At 39.5% G+C, this 19,900-nt stretch overlaps 1 protein-coding gene across 2 annotated transcripts in view; it reads right to left on the bottom strand.

The window, feature by feature from the left end:
* adam19a (ADAM metallopeptidase domain 19a) overlaps positions 1-19,900 on the bottom strand; it is a 158,663-nt gene that overhangs the window by 48,085 nt on the left and 90,678 nt on the right. For both annotated transcript variants that reach the window (XM_032544520.1, XM_032544521.1), the window contains exons 4-5: positions 11,841-11,922; positions 5,257-5,333 (exon numbers count right to left, since the gene is read on the bottom strand). In XM_032544520.1, coding sequence (XP_032400411.1) covers positions 5,257-5,333; positions 11,841-11,922 — 159 coding nt within the window. The remainder of the gene's footprint in view (positions 1-5,256; positions 5,334-11,840; positions 11,923-19,900) is intronic.

Raw genomic sequence — 19,900 nt, forward strand, 5'->3', positions numbered from 1 at the left:
TGTTCACTGCTCCTCAGATCTCTGCAGGGTAAACTGAGACAGCTAGCTAATCTGTCCAAGCTGAGTTTTCTCTCCAAAACTATTTTGCAACGGCTCTGTGCAGAGTTTAGCACCGCCCATGCCAATTCTGATTGGTTTAAACTTTAAACCAATCAGAATTGGCATTGCCATTAAACCAAAAGCATCCCTTCCCATCCCCGTATGCTATGTGGACCCTCCTTCAGCGCACTTTGGAGGAGGGTCTGGCAAAGCGAGACTAGTTTTTGCGTCTAATGTTACCAACTCCTTTTCATTCACCTCCCTCTCCACTCATCAGATGATTAGGGGTGTTTACTCTGTTAGTTAATCTAGATTTAGCACAATCTCTCATCAGTCAATCACATCATTGCAGTCAGTACTTAAATATTCTCCTCTCCATTGCTGTCTGCTCTAATTTCAGCGTGAATCATCGCGACCCTCCTCCCAACAGCTCATCATTTCCAGTGCCCAGGTCTGAGCTCACCAGAGCTCGCTCCCTCGTCTCAATCCTCCAGATCTCAGCATCCATCTTCATTTATCACCATCACCAACACTGTCTAAACTCCATCGAGGGTATTCTATGATACTCAAGGCTTCTTGATCCCTTTTAAAATATGATGATGATTTATCATTTTATTGTGCACACATCAATAAATAATTGTTCACTCATATTAAGGTCTCTTTTGATTGAACTGCTACTAGCTGCTGTTTCTCACTGGACTATAGGACTTGCAATGCAAACAAGCCAGAGCTGGCGTATGTCTGTTATCTTTCAAATATCTCAAGAACCATTAATGAGATTTACTTCACATGTAGTGGGTGTATTCCTGGCAATCTAATGACGTAGTAGCGCAGTTTTGGTAAAGTTTCAACACGCAACATGTTCAATATTAATAAAGTGTGAAACTTTTTTTTAACAATACAATGTAAAACTGAGCAGACCCACATGCGCAAAAAAAACACTCCGTTGTATGAGTAGTGGGTTCATTGACGGTTCACCGGCTCGGACTGCGCTCCACTTTTTTCTGCTACCAATGTTACATGATTTTCAACAATAAATTGATGCTGGATGCTAGTTTATTGAATAATAATGCATCATATTGTGATATTTTGTGAGTAATATCTGAATCTGCAGCGTAACCAGTAACAATGTATCAGTTAAATATAAGAGTACATTGTTTTTCTCTTAAGTAGAAGTACAAGAAAGTAAGTAGTACAGTATATAAAGTAGCTGTGTATGGAGTTATATTCCGGTCTTTATTCAAGAATGCTTTCAATTTGAGAGCATTTCTTATTGATATTAGATTCAGATTTTGTTATAATTTCCCTCAAAACCTTGCTCTTACACTCAAATAGTCACTGACACGCTTGGATTTGCTCTGCTTGTGCTCGAACTTTCTGCTTAGACTCAGATATGTTGCTGCTTGGAAAGATTTCCTGCTCTCAGCTTTGGCCCTTCTTCTCGCATTCAGGCTGATTCTGCTCGCTTGCAAATCTCCTCTCAGATTTCTCCTGCACGCTCAGATTTTTTGTGTTACAACACTATCAAAATCACCCAACCAATAGAATGCCAGCTTAAGTGTTGACCAATGAAGTGATCCCTGCTCCGTTGAGGGTGTGTTCACTTTACGTTAGAACGTCTGTTGCGGACGGCTGCTCTGTAACTGAGTTTATTTACCCCCAACGTCCATTGCTTTATTATGAGTATGTGTCAACAATGTGCACAGAATGGTCAACGCTCTTTCATCTGCACCCATCAGAAAACAGGAGAAAGCTTTGAAGCGGGACATATTAAGTTACGTCCACAACTAGGCATTAAGCACCTAGCACATGGCGCTAGCATATAGCCTAGATGTCCGTAAACAAAGAGATTTTCTTTATTGTTTAGAAAAGAAACTGGAAAAAAAATACTTGTTTTTTGAGTTCAGTTTGCTTTGTATTTATTAAAAAAAGAGCAAATAAGAAAGCATATCATTTCTAGATCTGTTTTTACAATAGTGGTGAAATTGTCCTTAACGTTACAACTTTTTAAACAGACATACACATTCATAATTTTAAGACTAATGTTCTATGAAGACAACAGTGTTGCAAAAACTGACACAAACAATCCAGTTTATTGTGTTCTTTCAGTTATATTACAGTTTAGGTTCTACTACTGGCTCTAACATGAAATTAGCCAAATTCCCAGGAACATGGTTAACCAAACGAGGAAAAAATACAAAGTGGGGTCATCACATATACACATACTGTCCGTCGTGTTGTGATGTTGTCCAATCCACCTAAATAATAAAGAAAATGTATTTGTTCATTGACATCAAGCTTAATTAAGCACCTAGCGCCATATTCTAGGTGCTTCATTTATGTTACTCACCTTCCTAGTTGTGGATGTAACTTAATATGTCCCGCTTCAAAGCTTTCTCCCGTTTTCTGATGGGTGCAGATGAAAGAGCGTCGACCATTCTGTGCACATTGTTGACATATACTCATAATAAAGCAATGGACGTTGAGGGTAAATAAACTCAGTTACAGAGTAGCCGTCCACAACCAACATTCTAATGTAAAGCGAACACACCCTCATTGGTCAACACTACTGCTGGCATTCTATTGGTTTGTTGTAACACAAAAAAAAAATAGTAGTGTGCGGGAGAAATCCAAGAGGCGAAGATTTGCAAGCGAGCAGAATCAGCCTGAATTCAAGGAGAAGGGCCAAATCTGAGAGCACGAAATCTGTCCAAGAAACAATATGTATGAGTCTAAGCAGAAAGTTTGGGCACAAGCAGAGCAGATGCAAGGGCGAGCAAGGTTTTGAGGAACTGATTGCAATATCTGAACTTAATACCAGTGAGAAATACTCTCAAATTGAAAGAATGCACTCTTGAATAAAGATAGGAATAGAACTCCATAGCTGTGTTGCTTTGGGGTCCTTCTGTAAGTAATTTCGGGGTACCCTGGTTCTGGACAATACAGTACCACAGACCAAGCATGCGCTAGTCCCAAAGAAGCACGTTTTCAATGAACACTGCACTAGTTTAATCAAGAAGAAGAAAAGACATAGAAAATGTGTTTGTCAGCAAACTCCAGGTCATAATTTATCCATCTGTTTATGTACAACAACATCAATGAATAAATGTCAAAGGCTTAATTTAAACTTTTTGTTTTTCAGTCCAAGAACAAACTTGTCTGGCTCAGCTCACACTGGGAATCTGTGAATGACTGGACATTTAGAACCCATTTACATTCTGCTGGCTTACAGATCTCTATTCTCCCCAATGTCTGCTGTTTCCATCAAAGCTGCTGTCAACACGCGGCATCTGGCTACCTTCCCAGAGCAGGACAGAGGGACTGAAGAGTGCAGACGGACGTGTCAGCACTGTACCAGCCTCTATCAGATAGAAAAAATATAAAGATTTTCTTACCAAAAAAACTTGCTCAGACTCTTCTCTGTTTAGATTTACGGAACGGGCTTTGAAATAAATTCCTACTAATGCCCCACTGAGCTGTAACTTGATGTCTCTTTTATTGGATCAAATCCATGAATATATATTTTTGGGACACACATCCTGAGGACATGCAGCATCTTTGCCAGGAGAAGGCTTCATTCGGAGCCTTCGATATGAAAGGCGTTCCACATTAAAACCTGTCTGAGGCTGTGAAAATTTAAGACGTTTAAAACTGCTTCCTGGATCCCTAAAGAGGATAAAATTATTCATTTTAATGACAAAAAAAAAGAGTTCCGACAGTGCAAGTTGAACTTTATGTTATGAAAAGGTGTTTCCAGGCTCAGTGGCATTAAAGGCTCAACATTAAAGCTGCACAATAATACTTTTTCTTTTCTTTTTTCCATTCAAATCAGCAAACACCTTTTCTGTGTCTACAGGTCTAAGTCCAAGTGAGCCAGATGTAGTATAATTACCAAGTACAGTAACATAGGCAAAATATACAAACCCCTAATTATATTTTATAAGGGTGTAATATACAATATAACAGTATACAATAGTTATTAAAAGTGTGTTTACAAAAACACATTTTTGATTAAAAAAACAACAACCATCATACTATTAAAAAGTATCTTTAAAATGTCCATACCATGTTTATCTGTCAGTTAATATGGACTTTAGTTAATCAAACAACAACCCAAAGCCCAACGCAGTGCTGTATCTTACGTTGATAATTATACAGATAGTCATAGTAGTAGTAATTAGGTGTCCGTCGATTATTAAGTAAAACAAACTGACAGTTTCATACATGTTTCCAGTTTTATGACAGATGTACAGTAAATGCAGATGTAGATACAGATGTAAAATGTTGTTGCACACTTTGCATTTGTCACAATTCTGTGGATGTGCTGAAAACATTTCAGCTTTGTAGGACGTATGCTTGATTTATTGAAAAAATATTAAGTTTGAAATGTGAAACATCTAGCAATCTAGATGAGTTGTAATACTTTACTGTTTTACTACTACTTTAATCAACTATTACCCAACTTTACGGAGACATCAACCTCCATCATGCAAATGACATGTACATTATTGCATTTGCAGAACCCCTTAGAGGTAAAGTGCAATGTGCTTTAATAGGGAATTTTAGTGAAAACTCTTGAACGTGTCTCGCATTTCAGGTTGATACGTCAACGCGTATTGTTATAAGATATAAGAAAATGACCCGTTGATAAAAATTGATCAGCTTGTACAGAATTATCGAAAATGGATAGACGTATCAAAAATTCTGACAAAGGTTTTAGGAGGAGTGGCCGAACTATTGTGGATGCAGAGTAACTTTTTGTTAGGAGCAAAACGAGAGTCAATATTGGACTTACATTTATCAGGACACAAACAAAAATAAATCATGATGTTGCTCTGTTGGATGTTACAGAGCAACATTATTTCACGCACCACTGTGCCTAAGTACAGCCTCATAGAACTGCTAGCATGGCTGTAGACTTTGTTGTTGTTGCAATATTTTGGGGGCATTTTGATCAGTGGCAATAGAAACAGACAGGAAACATGGGACATTGCAGTTATATGGTATATGTCTTTGACCACCCAGAGGAAACAGTGCAATATGTCAGCTCATTTAACCAGTTTACTGTCAACTAGACTGAATCAAATCCAGCATTTGAATAAATACAATTTTTAACCTACTGCCATTTGTCTGGGTCAAATCAAATCAGTGCAGCCTTATCTAAACTGGTAACATAAATAACATAAAGATACTGAAACAGTGTTTCCTGTACTGTACCTGACTCCGGAGCATGTGCTGAGAGCTACCCAGGACTCTGGATGTCCTCTCACATGGCCATGGTAGAAGCAGTGGTCCTGAAAAAGAAAGTAATTGCAATCAATACTTCATATGCATCTGGAGGAAAGCTTTATAAAGCTATGACAATGTTTGTGCAGATTTGCCTCGGGTGCAGCCGACATTGATGGTGTTACAGACCGTGTGTTAATTCAAAGCTGTTCAGGTGGCATTAAATGCAGACTTAGAAAGGCAATGTTTTCACACTGACCTTATCAGCAACATCAACATATTAACAGAATTTATACCATGGTCTGGGTAAATACTCGTCTTCTGAAGACCACGGGATGGTGCTAACACACAAGCTGCAAGAAGTAAGTTGCACCGTCTGAACTGACTGTTTCCCAGCGGATAGTGCTATCTCACATCTTGATCACTAGCCATGTTTCCATCTAATTGTCAAGTGAATTGTCAAGTTTTAAAATGTTGCAAAAAATCAAAACCAAATTAGAAGCGTTTACATTAACTAGTTTTGAGCAAATTAACTAGAATACGCAAAGCGTAGTTCTGGCAGGCAATAGTGCACAACAACTCCACTACGGACCTTTTGCCACAAGTGTACGGCGCACTGGATGGGACCCATTTCCCGATCCTTCCCCCATCCGATTAATACCCGGATTATAGTCATGTGAGTTACATGTTTGCTACATCTTAACTTATTCACCAAAGCTGTTTCCACCTTCCATTTTGCGCATTAACTATTTTTCGAAAAGAGGCAAAAACCAACTTGAGCAAATTTGAGGATGTTTTTTTTTTTTTCGAACTTTGCAGCTCCCATCAACATTTTCTAATGCATTACTTCAAAATGCGCATACCAATACGGTGACCAAAACACAACTACTGCATAGGTCACTATTTCCAGCCAAAAGTACACATATCGGATAATTTGTTTGTGAAGATCTTAATATTGTTTTGGGACAGTGAAATGGTTGGATTGCTAGCTTGTCTTGTTGTTAAACATACCATCACATTATATTTACTGATTGCTGAGCAGACTCATTGCTTAGCATGGCGTATCTAAGGTCTCACACACACACACACACACACACACACACACTTTTAATTTATTTTTACTGACCATATGCCAACATTTGACTGCCATAATCTTACAGTGAATATTGTGGCCAATTAGCAACCATTTAACCTTTAGGCCTACATTTTTCTAAATAAGTGACAGAAGTGACCTTTTGTGCTTTAGTTCCCTGCAGCACTAAAACATACCAAACTGTGACTGTACACCAGATTTTGTGTACTGTAACGGGTGTCATGCTTCTTGCGGTTGGCCCAATCAGTGAACCTTAACAGGGACTACAAAGCCCTTTTGTCACACTCTAGCGTTAAACCCATACAATTAAAAAAATGTTACCAGTCCAGATTGCTGTCAGAATGGCGGTCAGGGCGGCTCTAAGAACGGACTTCTTCTGTTGTATAGCCAACCATTACAATGTAAGTAGTCTTAAACCACGTCTGCGTTGTTACAAAATGTTGGATGTGCACAACTGGGCACTCAGACCCTCAACACACAGTCGCCCAGGCCCCGGTTGCGTAAGATCGCTGTCCACAGCTTCCCCACACGCACTGACTAGAAGAAGCATGAAAGGCAATTTACACCCTAATTAATTGTAAATAGTAGGGCAGCAGTGAATGTGGACCCTTTGGAGTTCTGTTCCCATTCCTGGGAAAAATAAAAGCAAGAGATTTTTTTAATACCAGAGACTACCACAAGCTGCCAGAATACCTGACTTGCTCTGCTCACTACAGTTTTGTAACTTATACAAAAGAGAAAGAGAGACAAAAAACTCCACAAAAACTCTTTCAACCTTTAAAGTACAAATGAATCACAACTTTCATGATTTCAAACAGCAACTCTGTCTATGGGCGTTAAGACCTGCTGCTAATGTTTAAATAAGCTTTATCACCATAAGGTTAAAATTATGGCTGCACTTCAATTTTTGACAATTCTACAGTCTGTCAGCTCATCAAAGAATGAAATGATCCCTTTCAAAACAAGGGTCAGTGAGAAATCTACCTGCCACCCATAAGCAAGGAATTAGTCTGGTTACAGGTGAAGGTTGTGATGTAAATGCAGTCCAAGAGATAGGCCCACTAGGCCTTGTTTCAGCTGTGCGGGGAACAACCTGCCATCTGTGAGGGCCTACTGTGCAGAAAAACCCCTCAAACATCAAACATGTTCCCAGCACGTTATTTTAACTCTGATTTAGTTCACTTTGTTTGACAATGTATAACTCTCTCGGAAATATCCTGTGATTTAAAGTATTTATTTATTTTTCACTGCATTGCAGTAGTAGTTGCAATCGTCTGTCAATGCTGCAGGAACTCATTGTCAAAGTAGAGAAAGATTTTTTTGACCTAGCATGGACTACTTGAACAAGCCACACAGCAAGTGAACGTTGTATACAGTGGGTAACTGCATCCACTTGCATAACCTAAAAAACTCTAAAACTAACCATTCATTTTAATCAACTTGTATTTGTTTAAAGAAGAAGATTCATCATTTAACTAAGCATAAGCGTACGGAATTGGGCATGCACCACTGCAGCCAAACATCTACTGAGGACAAATGGATGATTTGGTTTCCATGATGTTGATCAAAGGGCCAATCAGGGTGCTTAACCACCTCCAATCATCAAAAACGCTTGAGATGTGAACAGTCTGCAAAGATTCTGATAACTGGAGTCTTTAAAGATTGAAATCAAGTGACTTCAATAGACGTTGCATGGAGAGGACTGGGATTTTGTTAAATACTGTTGATGGAAGACCAAAGAGGCAATCACCAAAAGGTTGTTGTTTTCCCACAATTTCAAATCTCTAAATTTGAATCTCTTTTTTTTTTACTAAGGAAACTAAGGTCCTTTAAGGCAAGCAGCAAACATTTTACTGTTTTCTATCAAAATGTATGGCCTTTGCCTTCTTTGACTGCAGGATGATGGGCACTCGGTATTGTCTAGTGTAAGAGCCTTGAACAGTAACTCAACATCAGGCCTTAGTCCCTTGTGTCAACGCATTTGAGTCTGAAGTGGATTTTGACATTGAGTTTCACAATGTAACCATTATAGTGTCTATTACATGGTTTTTATTCAGTCATATAATTAGTATACTTTTTAAAATACAGATTTCCACCAAAAATGAGGACCTCAGAAAATCTGCCTTAACAGAAAGTGTTGAGAAAATGCATTTGAGGTGCTGACTTTTCCTCAATATGATCACATATTTAGTGTTGCACAACAGATTACAGATATACAGATCATAAGCTATTTAAAAGTTTTTTTAATTTTTATAAACAATGTTTATTAACATTTGACACAATGAAAGACGTGTACTTGGTGTGCACACTGAAAAAATACTGATAATAATCTGAGTGGATGTAGACTTTACATAATTAAATCTGAGATATTAACAATCAAATGTTAAATTTGTATCCTTATTTAAATACATCATGTTTTGAATTAACCTGCATTTATTCAAAACAGAAGACATTGTACATTTTTTCCTTTACAAAATGTATCGAAGTAATCCAAACACATTTTTGTGAAATACATACACACAACAATAACCTTGTTTAATTTACTCATTGTAAAGTTGGAGGAGCCGCGTTATTACTTGAACTTGCCTTCATGTTATCTTGGTCTGGAAACCCTGTGCATTCTAAACAAAGATGAACACGCAGAGCTGACTGAATTTAAGAAAAGAATGAAGTTCGCAGAGTAACAGTTTGTTAGGGAAGCTAATGTTACATTAGCACAGTTCAAGTTGTCATTCAAAAAACGAGGCTCTACATAGAAGAATAGTTACTAATGTTACCTTCGTGTCTCGCTGGTCTGGAAACCCCTTGTAACGTTATTCCAAGCAAATTGGGACATGCGGAGCACACTTAAGGTAAAAAAAAACGTTAGCAAAGTTGCTAGTTAGCTAGGTTACTACAATCTTTACCGATTTCAAAATGTTTTTAAAAACAAGGCTTTACACGTAATTTCAAGATAACGTTGTGTACTAGAAATCTAAAAGTACCGATTATTTAAAGGAGCCTAGCGATGGTGATTTTGGGGCCGTTTCTGGTTAAAGAGTTATACAGACTTTGTTGTGAGGTAGAGGGTTAGAGCTTGGTCCCTCTGGTAAAGCTTCACAGTGCACTTACTCAGGTTTTACAATGCACTTTCTTATGTGCGTTCAATGCACTTTCTCAAATTACACTATTAATATTTAAAGTGCAATTGAAGGGAAGATGATAAAAAATGAGAAACCTTAGTCATTGGATATTTTGCAATAATAATTTTGACAGAAAATACTGAGCTACCCACAAAAACTTTAATGTAGGTTTCTTAATAGATCTGACAGCATTAAAGAAAATGTTATTTGATGTCCGGCACTGAAAAACACACTTGTATAGACAGATTCTGTAGAATGTCTTTTTTACAGTGTTAAGTCATTTGAAAATAAATTAAACATCAGGTTCACAAGTTGAGACAGAGATGTCCATTTAAAGGTTAATTTAAGAATATTTAAACCTATTTCCCATGTTTGCTGTGTCCAAGTGACTGATTTTTAAAATCAGGGCAGTATTTAAGGAGACGGCAGCAGTCGGCAGCAATGAAACAAGTTGCAATGTAACGTTAAAGGGCATCTTCGCAGCATTATTTTCAGTCCACTAAAAGTGCTACTGACCAGCTTAGATTATTATTACTGATAATCGTTTGACAAAATTATAGAAAGGATCTCTATAGAGGTTGACCTTTTCTTTAGTAAGATCCAAAGTCGCAATCGCCAGACCAACCAGAATCCATTTAAATAAAAATTAATTTAAGCATTGTAAAATACAATCTATTCCAAGTCAACAGAAACAAAATACTAATACAAAAACTATTAAAAGCCGTCTAGCTCGTAAGGATCTTACGCTTTAACAAAAAGGTCTATCTCTGTAGGGATCCTTTCCATAATGTTGTCAGACACTTAGAATAATAATCTAAGCCTCTCAGCAGCAAAAACAGAACTTTAAAGGGCCAAATTGAAGGTTTGCAATTGCCCATTAACAGTGCATTGCAGCTTGCTTAACCGCTGCAGACTCCGGCCATCTCGCATGTTGTTCTCATAGGTCTTAAGGCCCAGATTGAAAAAACCCCAGAAGTGACCGTTTAATATTACTGTCAGCCCTTGGCCACAGCATACATACATTAATGTATTGAGTGAATAAGGAGGACATTTTGTGACCATTTTCCTTAAATTCAGACAATGAAGCTTTAAGAAAAGTGTCATTCATGGTGACGCTAAAGGAAAGCTCATTAAGTCAATCTGTGAGGTGGATTTATTTTTATACTGACACTGTCAGTTTTTACTGCCAAATTACCCTAATGTTAACTGTAGTGTAATTACTTGATTTCCTTATTTAATGAATACATTTTACCGGCATTCCATTGACAAGTGTCTACATAGTACCCCACAATGGGAACAAAGGGGAGTTTGTTGTCTACAAGACATTTTTAGCGAGGTTGGCTTGTTACCATTCTCTGACTTGCAGAACACATTTGATGTACTATGTTCCTCCTTTTTCTTTTACCTGCAGTTAAGGTCGGCACTCAAGGCACACAGTGTTCCCTGGCAGAGGCCTTTACCCATTCATTCTGTTTGGAAGTTATTTACTCTGTGCAGCCTAAAAACTGTGGTATGGCGTCTAGGCTTTATCAGTTCTTGGTGGTCTCTGGTCGCTCTGGCTTTCCTATTGAGAGGATATGGGCACGTGAGATCTCAACTGGCATGATGTATGGTCTAGCATTCCAGAAGTATCTCGCAATCCAGACCATTGGCAGATTCACTACAATTTCATTCATAGGACTTCTCACCCCCGTGAAAATGCATCACATGAAAATAATTAACAGCCCTTTATAGACTTTCTACCCAGTTAAAGCACAAGGCACATATCTACATATGTTCTGGGAGTGCTCTCCCGTTGGTCATTTCTGGAACAGTACTGCATCCAAAATCTCCACCTTGTTTAACGTTCCTGTGCCTGTTACTGTTAAGGTCTTGATTCTGAATGACCTGTCAGCCTTTCAGCTCTCTGGGACACAGAAACGTGCTGTTTGCTGGACTTACAGCAGCAAAGAGGAGGGTTGCAACCCGTTGGAAAACACCACACGACCTGTCTATCCGCATGTGGACCCTTTCCTACCTGGATGTGGTCTATTTGGAACTGGCCATGGCGCGGATAAAAATGATTAAAAAGTATCACAAAAAGAAATGCCAGTTTTTCCCATACCAAAATATAGGCTATTTTTGGTTATTTATTGTTTGGCCTATTTTGGCCATTTTTTAACCCCCTTTACATAAAGACTAGCATGACATAGTTGGTACCAATGGATGTCTAAGGTCTTCTAGTTTGATCAAGCCCTAATTTCAAACATACAAGACATTGTTATGCTTTGTAAAAGAGTTGGCAGTTGCAGCATAACAGCATAAAAGAGAAGGGAGAAAAGAACCCTCCTACAGACTTACTTAAACCCCTTCATACTTACAGTATAATTGTTGTTGGACACGGTCACTGGCCTTCCATCTTCTGTGTAGTAGGTCTCTGTAAAGTCTGGGCCTAAAAGCTCACTGGGAAAGAAAAAGAGAAGAGGGGAGATGATTACATAAGATATAACTTTAATGGCCTCTGTGTAATGTAGGTCTTAGCAGCAGCAGGTAGAAATAGGACAGAACATAGAAAAATACAGTCTTAGGCCATGGCCACATAGAACACTGCTTTTACAGTCAGGAACCCGGTCTTTATCCATTTGGAGCATCTTGCTTTGGATGTGGAGTCTGAAAGCACTGCTATATCCATTGTTGGGAACTGGTATGCGTACAGATGTGTTATCAATATTAGTAAAGTTATGAATATGGGTATTAATAACTTTGCCAAATTGACAAACGATCAAAACAGGGCTCCACCCTGAACTCAGGTTTGCCATGACCCTTTGTAGGTGCCCCATACATTTTATGAATTTCCCACTAGGGGGCGCTACAAGTACAAAAAGTTTATATCTGATGAACAGCTCATCCCATTTTTACAAAATTTGATGGGTACCATAAGGCCTCAACTATAGTGGCATACTGATTGGTCAAAGTGGGCACGGCCTAAGGGACTCCCATTTATATTCACCACTTACTCTAATGTGAACAACAGGGTAGATGTAAGATGGGTCATGGACCTCACCTACCAAAAATTACATATGTGGACCACTAGGTGGCGCTATAATTTTTTTTGCCTTCAACCTGTTATGAAACGGCTGAAATTCCAGGCTTCCAAACAAACCCAAATTAAAAGTGGTACAGCTCACATATACTTTGACACTCTGGGGAGTGCTATCACTGGAAAGGTAACACTTAAGTTCTTGTTACAAGTGATTCTAAGCCTTACTGACAAAGTTACAGAGGCTTGAATCGATTGTTTTTCCCCATCCAAGTCATACATCTGTAAAATGACTCAAATACACTGCTGTTAACACATCTAGGTGAGATACAGAATACACAAAGCCAGAGCATCATGTCTCAACCTACTACAGAAAAAAAATATAAGTCAAAAGACTCAAAAATGATTTTCTTTCTACGGGTATGTCTGTGCGTTTTTCTTATTTCTATCTGGCAAGTGCAAAGCAAGAAGACCAAAAAAGTGCAAAATACAAAACTTCTCAAACACACAAACTTAAAATAACTATTTATATAAATATATAGAAATAAGTAATTACAAATTGTTCAGGATGTGCTAGGCATTGTAACAGTTCCTGTTTATGATAAAACACTGATAAAACACCGCACAGGATGATTCAATGCATCCATGGGCACGTTTGAATATTGGCTAAAAAGGTAGGAGGGTCTTGTAAAACGGTTTGAGAAACTGTCAATCGAACACCATGTGTCGCTACATCGCGTCTGAGGCATCATTGGCTTTATGTGAGTCTATCTCCGCCACCCCGCCGTTAGAAGTCTCGCGTGAGAAGTCAGACCCATTTGAAAAGCCCGGAAGTGTAACAGCATTTGTCTTTTTTTGTCTTTCGGTCTCGTAACTTTAAGATTGTGAGGCAAACAGCTAGTTTTGGATAAAATGGCTTGCTTGGATATTCCATGGACTCTTGGGCGAGTTATGAAAAAAAAGGTTTTTAGAAAATATCACCCATGTGGATAAAGGGTGAATGAAAAGGTAAGAAATGCAAACAACTCTCAACATTAGCTGCACCTTCTTTGTTATGGCAACTTTATTACAGTTAAGCTATGTGTGTGGGCTAAATTGAATCATGAGAAGCAAAGCTTTCAGTGTGTTGCATGACCGTATATTTTGAAGATTTAACGGTTTAAAGTTCATGAGTGGAGGTAACAGCGCCGCCTCAGCAATGAAGTGTGCCGTTCAGGATACAATGTTCCTTAACACCATATTACACATTAGAAAACCTTAAATATACATGTTCCTTGAATTAAGCTGAATCATAGGATGAAGGCCTCGCAATATTGTGCAATGTGGAAAACCAACTTATTCAAACTCGTCCTAGGTCGTGCAACCGATCTGCACAAAACATGGTAGGTAGCATCTCCAGATGGCCCTGAACAAAAGTTATAAAAAACATTTTTCTACGTTCAAGTACGCCCATTTGACAACCAATCAAAATATCCTAACTAGCTACCAAAAACAAATGTTATATCTCGGCCAAATTAAATGAAATCAGCAGATTACTAGGGAGGATTGTTCAACATCCCCCTTTGATGCTCTGTACCAAAATTTGTTTGAAGCTATAATCAACGAATATGTGTTTTGGCCAATAACTCAATGCATGCAAATGGAATATTTGCGATTGCAATATCTCTGCTGTAGTAATTTCTAGCAACATGAAACTTATGCTTATTCAGCATAACGCTCTGTGTGGCTCTTAGGACTGTAATCTCCCAGTCGACTGGTTGATTTATTGGTCGATACGTTCTGGCTCGACAAAAATTCTGATTGGTCGATTTTTTGCTGTGTTAATTTCCTCAGGTGGGAGCTTAGACCGTTACGGTTACAGCTCCCAGTTCTCGATAATTACTGACGTTTGCCTCCACACTGTCAGACTTTGGGTTCTGCTTTTGCGCGCTCCCCGGGTCGTCAGGGGCAACTTGCGCCGGGAGGCTTGGATCGCGTCATAACGGCTTGCAGTTCTAGTTACATTTTGTTAATTATTTAGAAAAATGTACACACCACACACAATAAAACTCCTCCCTAACTCCTGTTGCTTATTTTGTTTTAGCCTGTTGCTTTCCTTCTCTTTCATGACGGTTTTCAATTTTTTTTTAAGCATTTTGAATTGCTACGTTGCTGAAATGTGCTGTAGAAGTGAAGTTGCCCTGTCTTGCCCTACAACGTCCAGCATGTCAGTCAGTCTGTTACCGGGCATAGAGAACTCTGTTGTGCCTGTTTGCCTCAGAGTAAGTGTAACATTAAGTGCACTGCAACTGCTTTTGCCTCGCCATTACATTATATTGCAGCACACCCTGTCTGTCTTGAAAAGTGTAACCACTTGGCATCCGATCACTCAGACCACATTCAGACGCACATTCGCACCCTACCATGCCGGCTCAGAGTAATGACAGTGATTGCCTGATGTGTGAGACCTTATTCTCTCTCATACTACACTTGCCCACTGAATTTCTGCTTTGAAGAAAGTGCAAAGACAGACAAAGCTTCAATGATATTCATAGCTTCTTTTCTTGCTTGCTGATCCCTGTATGATTTTCTGATATTGCCAAGCTTGATTGCAAAAAGCATAATCTCATCCAAATGAAAAGTTGGATCAGCAGGACCGGAGTCTTTCATGTTGATAGAGTTGGGGCATTGATGACAAAGAGACTGAGAAGGAGAAAATATGCCAATGCCTTTACTGAGATTGTATCAAATTAATCACTTTAGATTAATCACTTAGTTATTTATAACATGCAAATTCTTATATGGTGCAACCACACTCTTTTGTATTTGCACTTTTGTTACTATTCTGCTGAAAGACACCCTGCCGACTGCTACAAAAGAAAAAGAAAATAGATTATTGTTTGATGTTTCCTAAAAGGTCACCATACAACAAAAATGCATTGGTTCCATTTTAGCTGGCAAGAATAAAAGGTGACATTTGTCATGTGTGGGGACGAAGGAATCCTGTCAAATGCCAAGACGTCCCTGGACGTGCACATCAGTGTTATAAATGTATGGATCAGTGATACCATCAGGACATCTGGCCGCATTCAGCCTCTGTGTGTGGCTGAATTACTGACCAGACAGGAGTCACACTCTGGCAGCAGGTCCCTGAGCACAAATGGGCAAATGGAAGACGGACATGAAAAGGTGAGTCCAATCTCCATTTGGTCCTGGGGGGCCTATTGTATTATTCATTGAGGGGGATTGTAATAGAACATAATCCAGCTTTTGCACCCCTTATACTGCAGACAATTTAGTCTGCTATTTAAAAAGACAGTCTTACGTAATAGTCCTCTAATGTTAATTTGATTGAAGCTTGTGCAAAGAAGCTTGTGTGCAGTGTGTGAAATTCTACTCCATCTTATTCAGAACAGTATTTACACAGCATTTTCATCAAAGGGAGAAAGAATAAAAAGCTGATTGCTTTTCATTGCAGTTGACTGTCTTTCAAGTTGCAATGATGGTGTAGAGACAATGATTACAATATATCCTATGGCTGAATTAAAAACTGGAAAACCTTGAAGCTTAGCAAACACTGGTAAAATATTCCCCAACAGTGATCACCTACTGTTTACTAACAGTTTTATTTCTGTCGCTCTGGCCATTGGTTTTATCAGTTATGACAGCTAACTTAAGTATTTGCTGAGATCTCACACCATGGCAACTTCACTAAGGTAGGTTATCAAGATAATCTGATCCACTTTATTTGGAGGGGACACCAAAAGAGGCAGCACCCATAATGAGGAAAATAACCCCTCAGGGCACAGGAAACAAGTACGGCAAATACAGTAGGTCAAAGTTGGAAAGTAGGAACTTTAGTTTTGCAGTGGACAAAGAAGACAAGTAAAAGTAGCAGTAATAGTGCAACAGTGCTGGTGTCATCTACACTACTAATTTTTAGTTTAAAAAAATATATCTTTTTCTACCTTTGAGCCTCGCATCCACAAAACTCTTGTGTTTTCAAGGCCTCCAAAACAGAGACATTTGGAAACACTGTTGTTTGGAATCCCCACAAGGCTGTGTATTGAGCCTCCTGCTGTACTAATTATACACCTACGACTGCATGGCCACGTCAGACTCCAACATCATTGGAAAGTTTGCCGACATTACAGCTGTAGTGGAACTCACCGATAATGATGAGAAGGCCTACCCAATGGAAATCAACCACCTTGAGAATTGGTGCAAGGAAAAAAATCTCATGATGAAAATCACATACACTAAAGAACTGATTGTGGACTTTGGCAAGAAACAGCAGAGGATCTACAATCCACTCAGGATCAGGATCAGTGGGGCTCTGGTGGAAAGGGTGGACAGCTGCAAATACCTTGAGGTGCATATCACTCAAGACCTAACATGGTTCCTCCACATCACCCCCCTAGTGAAGAAGACCTATCAGCATCTCCACCATCTCAGACGCCCAAGAGGCTTTAAGCTCCCCGTCAGGGTGCTCAGAAACTTAGGAGGGTGGTTTGCTCGGCGCTGTATGGCTAAGACCACAAAAATTCTCAGGGAACCCAGTCACCCCAGAAACTAACTGTTCACTCTGCTGCCATAAGGGAGGTGTTATCGCTGCCTGAGAGCAAACTTAGAGAGGCTGAGGAGGAGCTTCTTCCTTCAGGCAGTCTGTCTCCTCTTTGAGATCTGTGGCAAGCCCCCCACCCACCACCTTGTTTTCTATTTTTCTTACTCTATAGTGTTGTATGTCACTTTTCTTATGGATTTAATTAGGGCCCGAGCACCGAAAGCCATATTTAAACTTAAGGAAGTCTTTTTTTTTTTTTAAACAGGTAGTTGCTGAGCGCACATGGTGAATGGAGAAAATGACGTTGCAACTGGTGCATACTTGTGTGTACTACTCATCTTTTTCCTTTCCCTATTTTGTGTTGTATAAGTTTTCTTTCTGCCATATTTTAGGAATCATCAGAAATCATTACATTCATTCTGTATATTCAAACATAAAAAACTGATGTCTCATAGCAACAATAGAATCAAAGCTAGAATGGAATAGAATCAATAACCATTTGGACTGAAAACATAATACATGTTGTAGTTGTCATAACAACACACTGAATACTGGGACCCAACTTTAGTTCTGACACACATTCACTCAAACAGCAGTTTGTATCAGAGAGTCATTTGACAATCCAAAGGTGCACGTTGCAAAAGGAGAAAAAACACTGGAAAACATGGACTTCAACTGCAGAGAGATTCAACCAATCAATTTCTATCTCACTTACCTTGAACAACAAGTACGCTGTGAGCTGAAGGACAGCGAGGCGACGCTCACCCACTGTCAATCTGAGGGGAGAGTTCACCTGATCATTCGAGAGGACTTGTTGGCCGATCTCCTCGATCAGCTCCAACAACAGAGAGAGGGCAGCAGTTGGGGCCAAGAGAAAGAGCTGATGCAGAGAGAGATCTGTGACTTGAAACTTCAGCTTGCTGAACGTGTCCCCTCCCCAACCAGGGAAACAGAGCATCTGAAATCCCAGCTGGGAAACAGGCTGCGAAAAGCCCAAAAAGATCTGGACCTCCAGTACTTCATCACTGAAAACCAGAAGGTCGAATTGGAGCAGATATAGGGAGAAAAGGAGGCCCTGAAAAAGGAAGTGGAGACTCATAAGATGGAGCTTTGTAAAGAGAGTCAAGCTCAAGGTAAGTAAGACCAACGTGGAGCTAGAATTGGAGAGCTTCCTGGAGATGGAAAGGGCTCAAGCTCAGGAGCTGAAGGATAAATTGAGCAAGATGGAGGAAGCTCTCCTAGAACAGGAGAAGGAGGCAAAGGAGATACGGGAAAGATCCCAGGCTTCCCATAGAGCCCAGCTGGATGAGGTTCCAACTGAACGTGTCCACTCACCACCAGGGAAACAGAGCATCTGAAATCCCAGCTGGGAAAATTCAGCAACAGGCTGCGAAAAGCCCAAAAAGATCTGGAAATGCGGCACTTCATTACTGAAGACCTGAAGGTCGAATTGGAGAAGATGAAGGGAGAGAAGGAGGCCCTGAAAAAGGAAGATGAGACTCAGAAGATTGAGCTTTGTAAAGAGAGACAGATGCTCAAGGTAAGTAAGACCAACGTGGAGCTAGAGTTGGAGAGCTTTCTGGAGATGGAAAGGGCTCAAGCTCAGGAGATGAAGGATAAATTGAGCAAGATGGAGGAAGCTCTCCTAGAACAGGAAAAGGAGGCTCTGGCTCCGGCTGAACGTGTCCACTCCCCACCAGGGGAAACAGAGCGTCTGAAATCCCAGCTGGAAAAAGCCGAAGAAGATCTGGACCTGCAGACCTTCATTACTGAAGCCATGAAAGTCGATTTAAAGCATATGAAGGGAGAGATGCAGGCCCTTAAAAATATTGTGGCGACTCAGAAGTTGAAGCGTCAAGAAGAGAGACAGATGCTCACGGTAGGTAACACCACCAACGTGATGTTGGAGAGCCATCTGGAGATTGAGAGGGCTCAAGCTCAGGAGCTAAAGGATACATTGAGCAAGGTGTAGGAAGTTCTCCTAAAACAGGACGAGGAGGCAAAGGAGATTCTGGAAAGATCCCAGGCGTCCCATAGAGCCCAGCTAGAGATGCAGGACCAAAACAACAAGAACCTCATGGATGTTCTTGACAAAAAGTATGAACATCAGCTGGAGAGTCATCTCAACCAGTGGAAACGCAAACGCTCATTTGCATCCTAACCCCCCAAAATATAAATTGGCTCAAATTATTTTACATGTTAATTAAAATATACTAAATATGGGTTTTTGTCCGGAGGTAAATGTTCATCCAAAGAAAATGATTAACCCAACTGTTGTCCTTGGGGTCAAATTTGACCCATTTTCAAAAAGTTTCTAAATGAGAAATTTGGGTTTCCTTCAAACAAATTGTAAAAAATAACGTGGATGGTTCCATACAACGCTCCTCACAAGTTAAATAACTGATCAGTTCACTTTTTTCATTGAATTTGTGTGTTTTAATTTCATAGCATTTTAAGAAAAGAAAAAAAGATTTAAGAACACTGTAGAAATGTTGGGGAAAACGACAAAAAAGTCTGAAATAAATCGAGCAAGGCATTGTATAAAGTGAGAAAGAACTACGAGAAAAGTTAGAAAACGTCAAAAAGTGACAACAAATGTCGGGGAAAGTTTCAAAAACTTTGTCAAAACCACAAAAATATCAACAACAACAAAAATCGAAAAAGAACTTTGGGAAAAGTGACAAAAGTGTCTTAAAAAGGTTTTAACTTAAAATTTGGACCCAGAAAGACTAAATGTTGGTCTACGGGAAGACAACACAAGGGTTAAATTAACAACACGGGCATTTCTTTCAGGACATTTTGTTTACTACGAGTCTCTTTCATTGGTGAAGGTTTGACCCGCCCCCTATGATTCGGCC

This window comes from Etheostoma spectabile, chromosome 19 (assembly GCF_008692095.1).
Source record: "Etheostoma spectabile isolate EspeVRDwgs_2016 chromosome 19, UIUC_Espe_1.0, whole genome shotgun sequence".
NCBI lineage: Eukaryota > Metazoa > Chordata > Actinopteri > Perciformes > Percidae > Etheostoma > Etheostoma spectabile.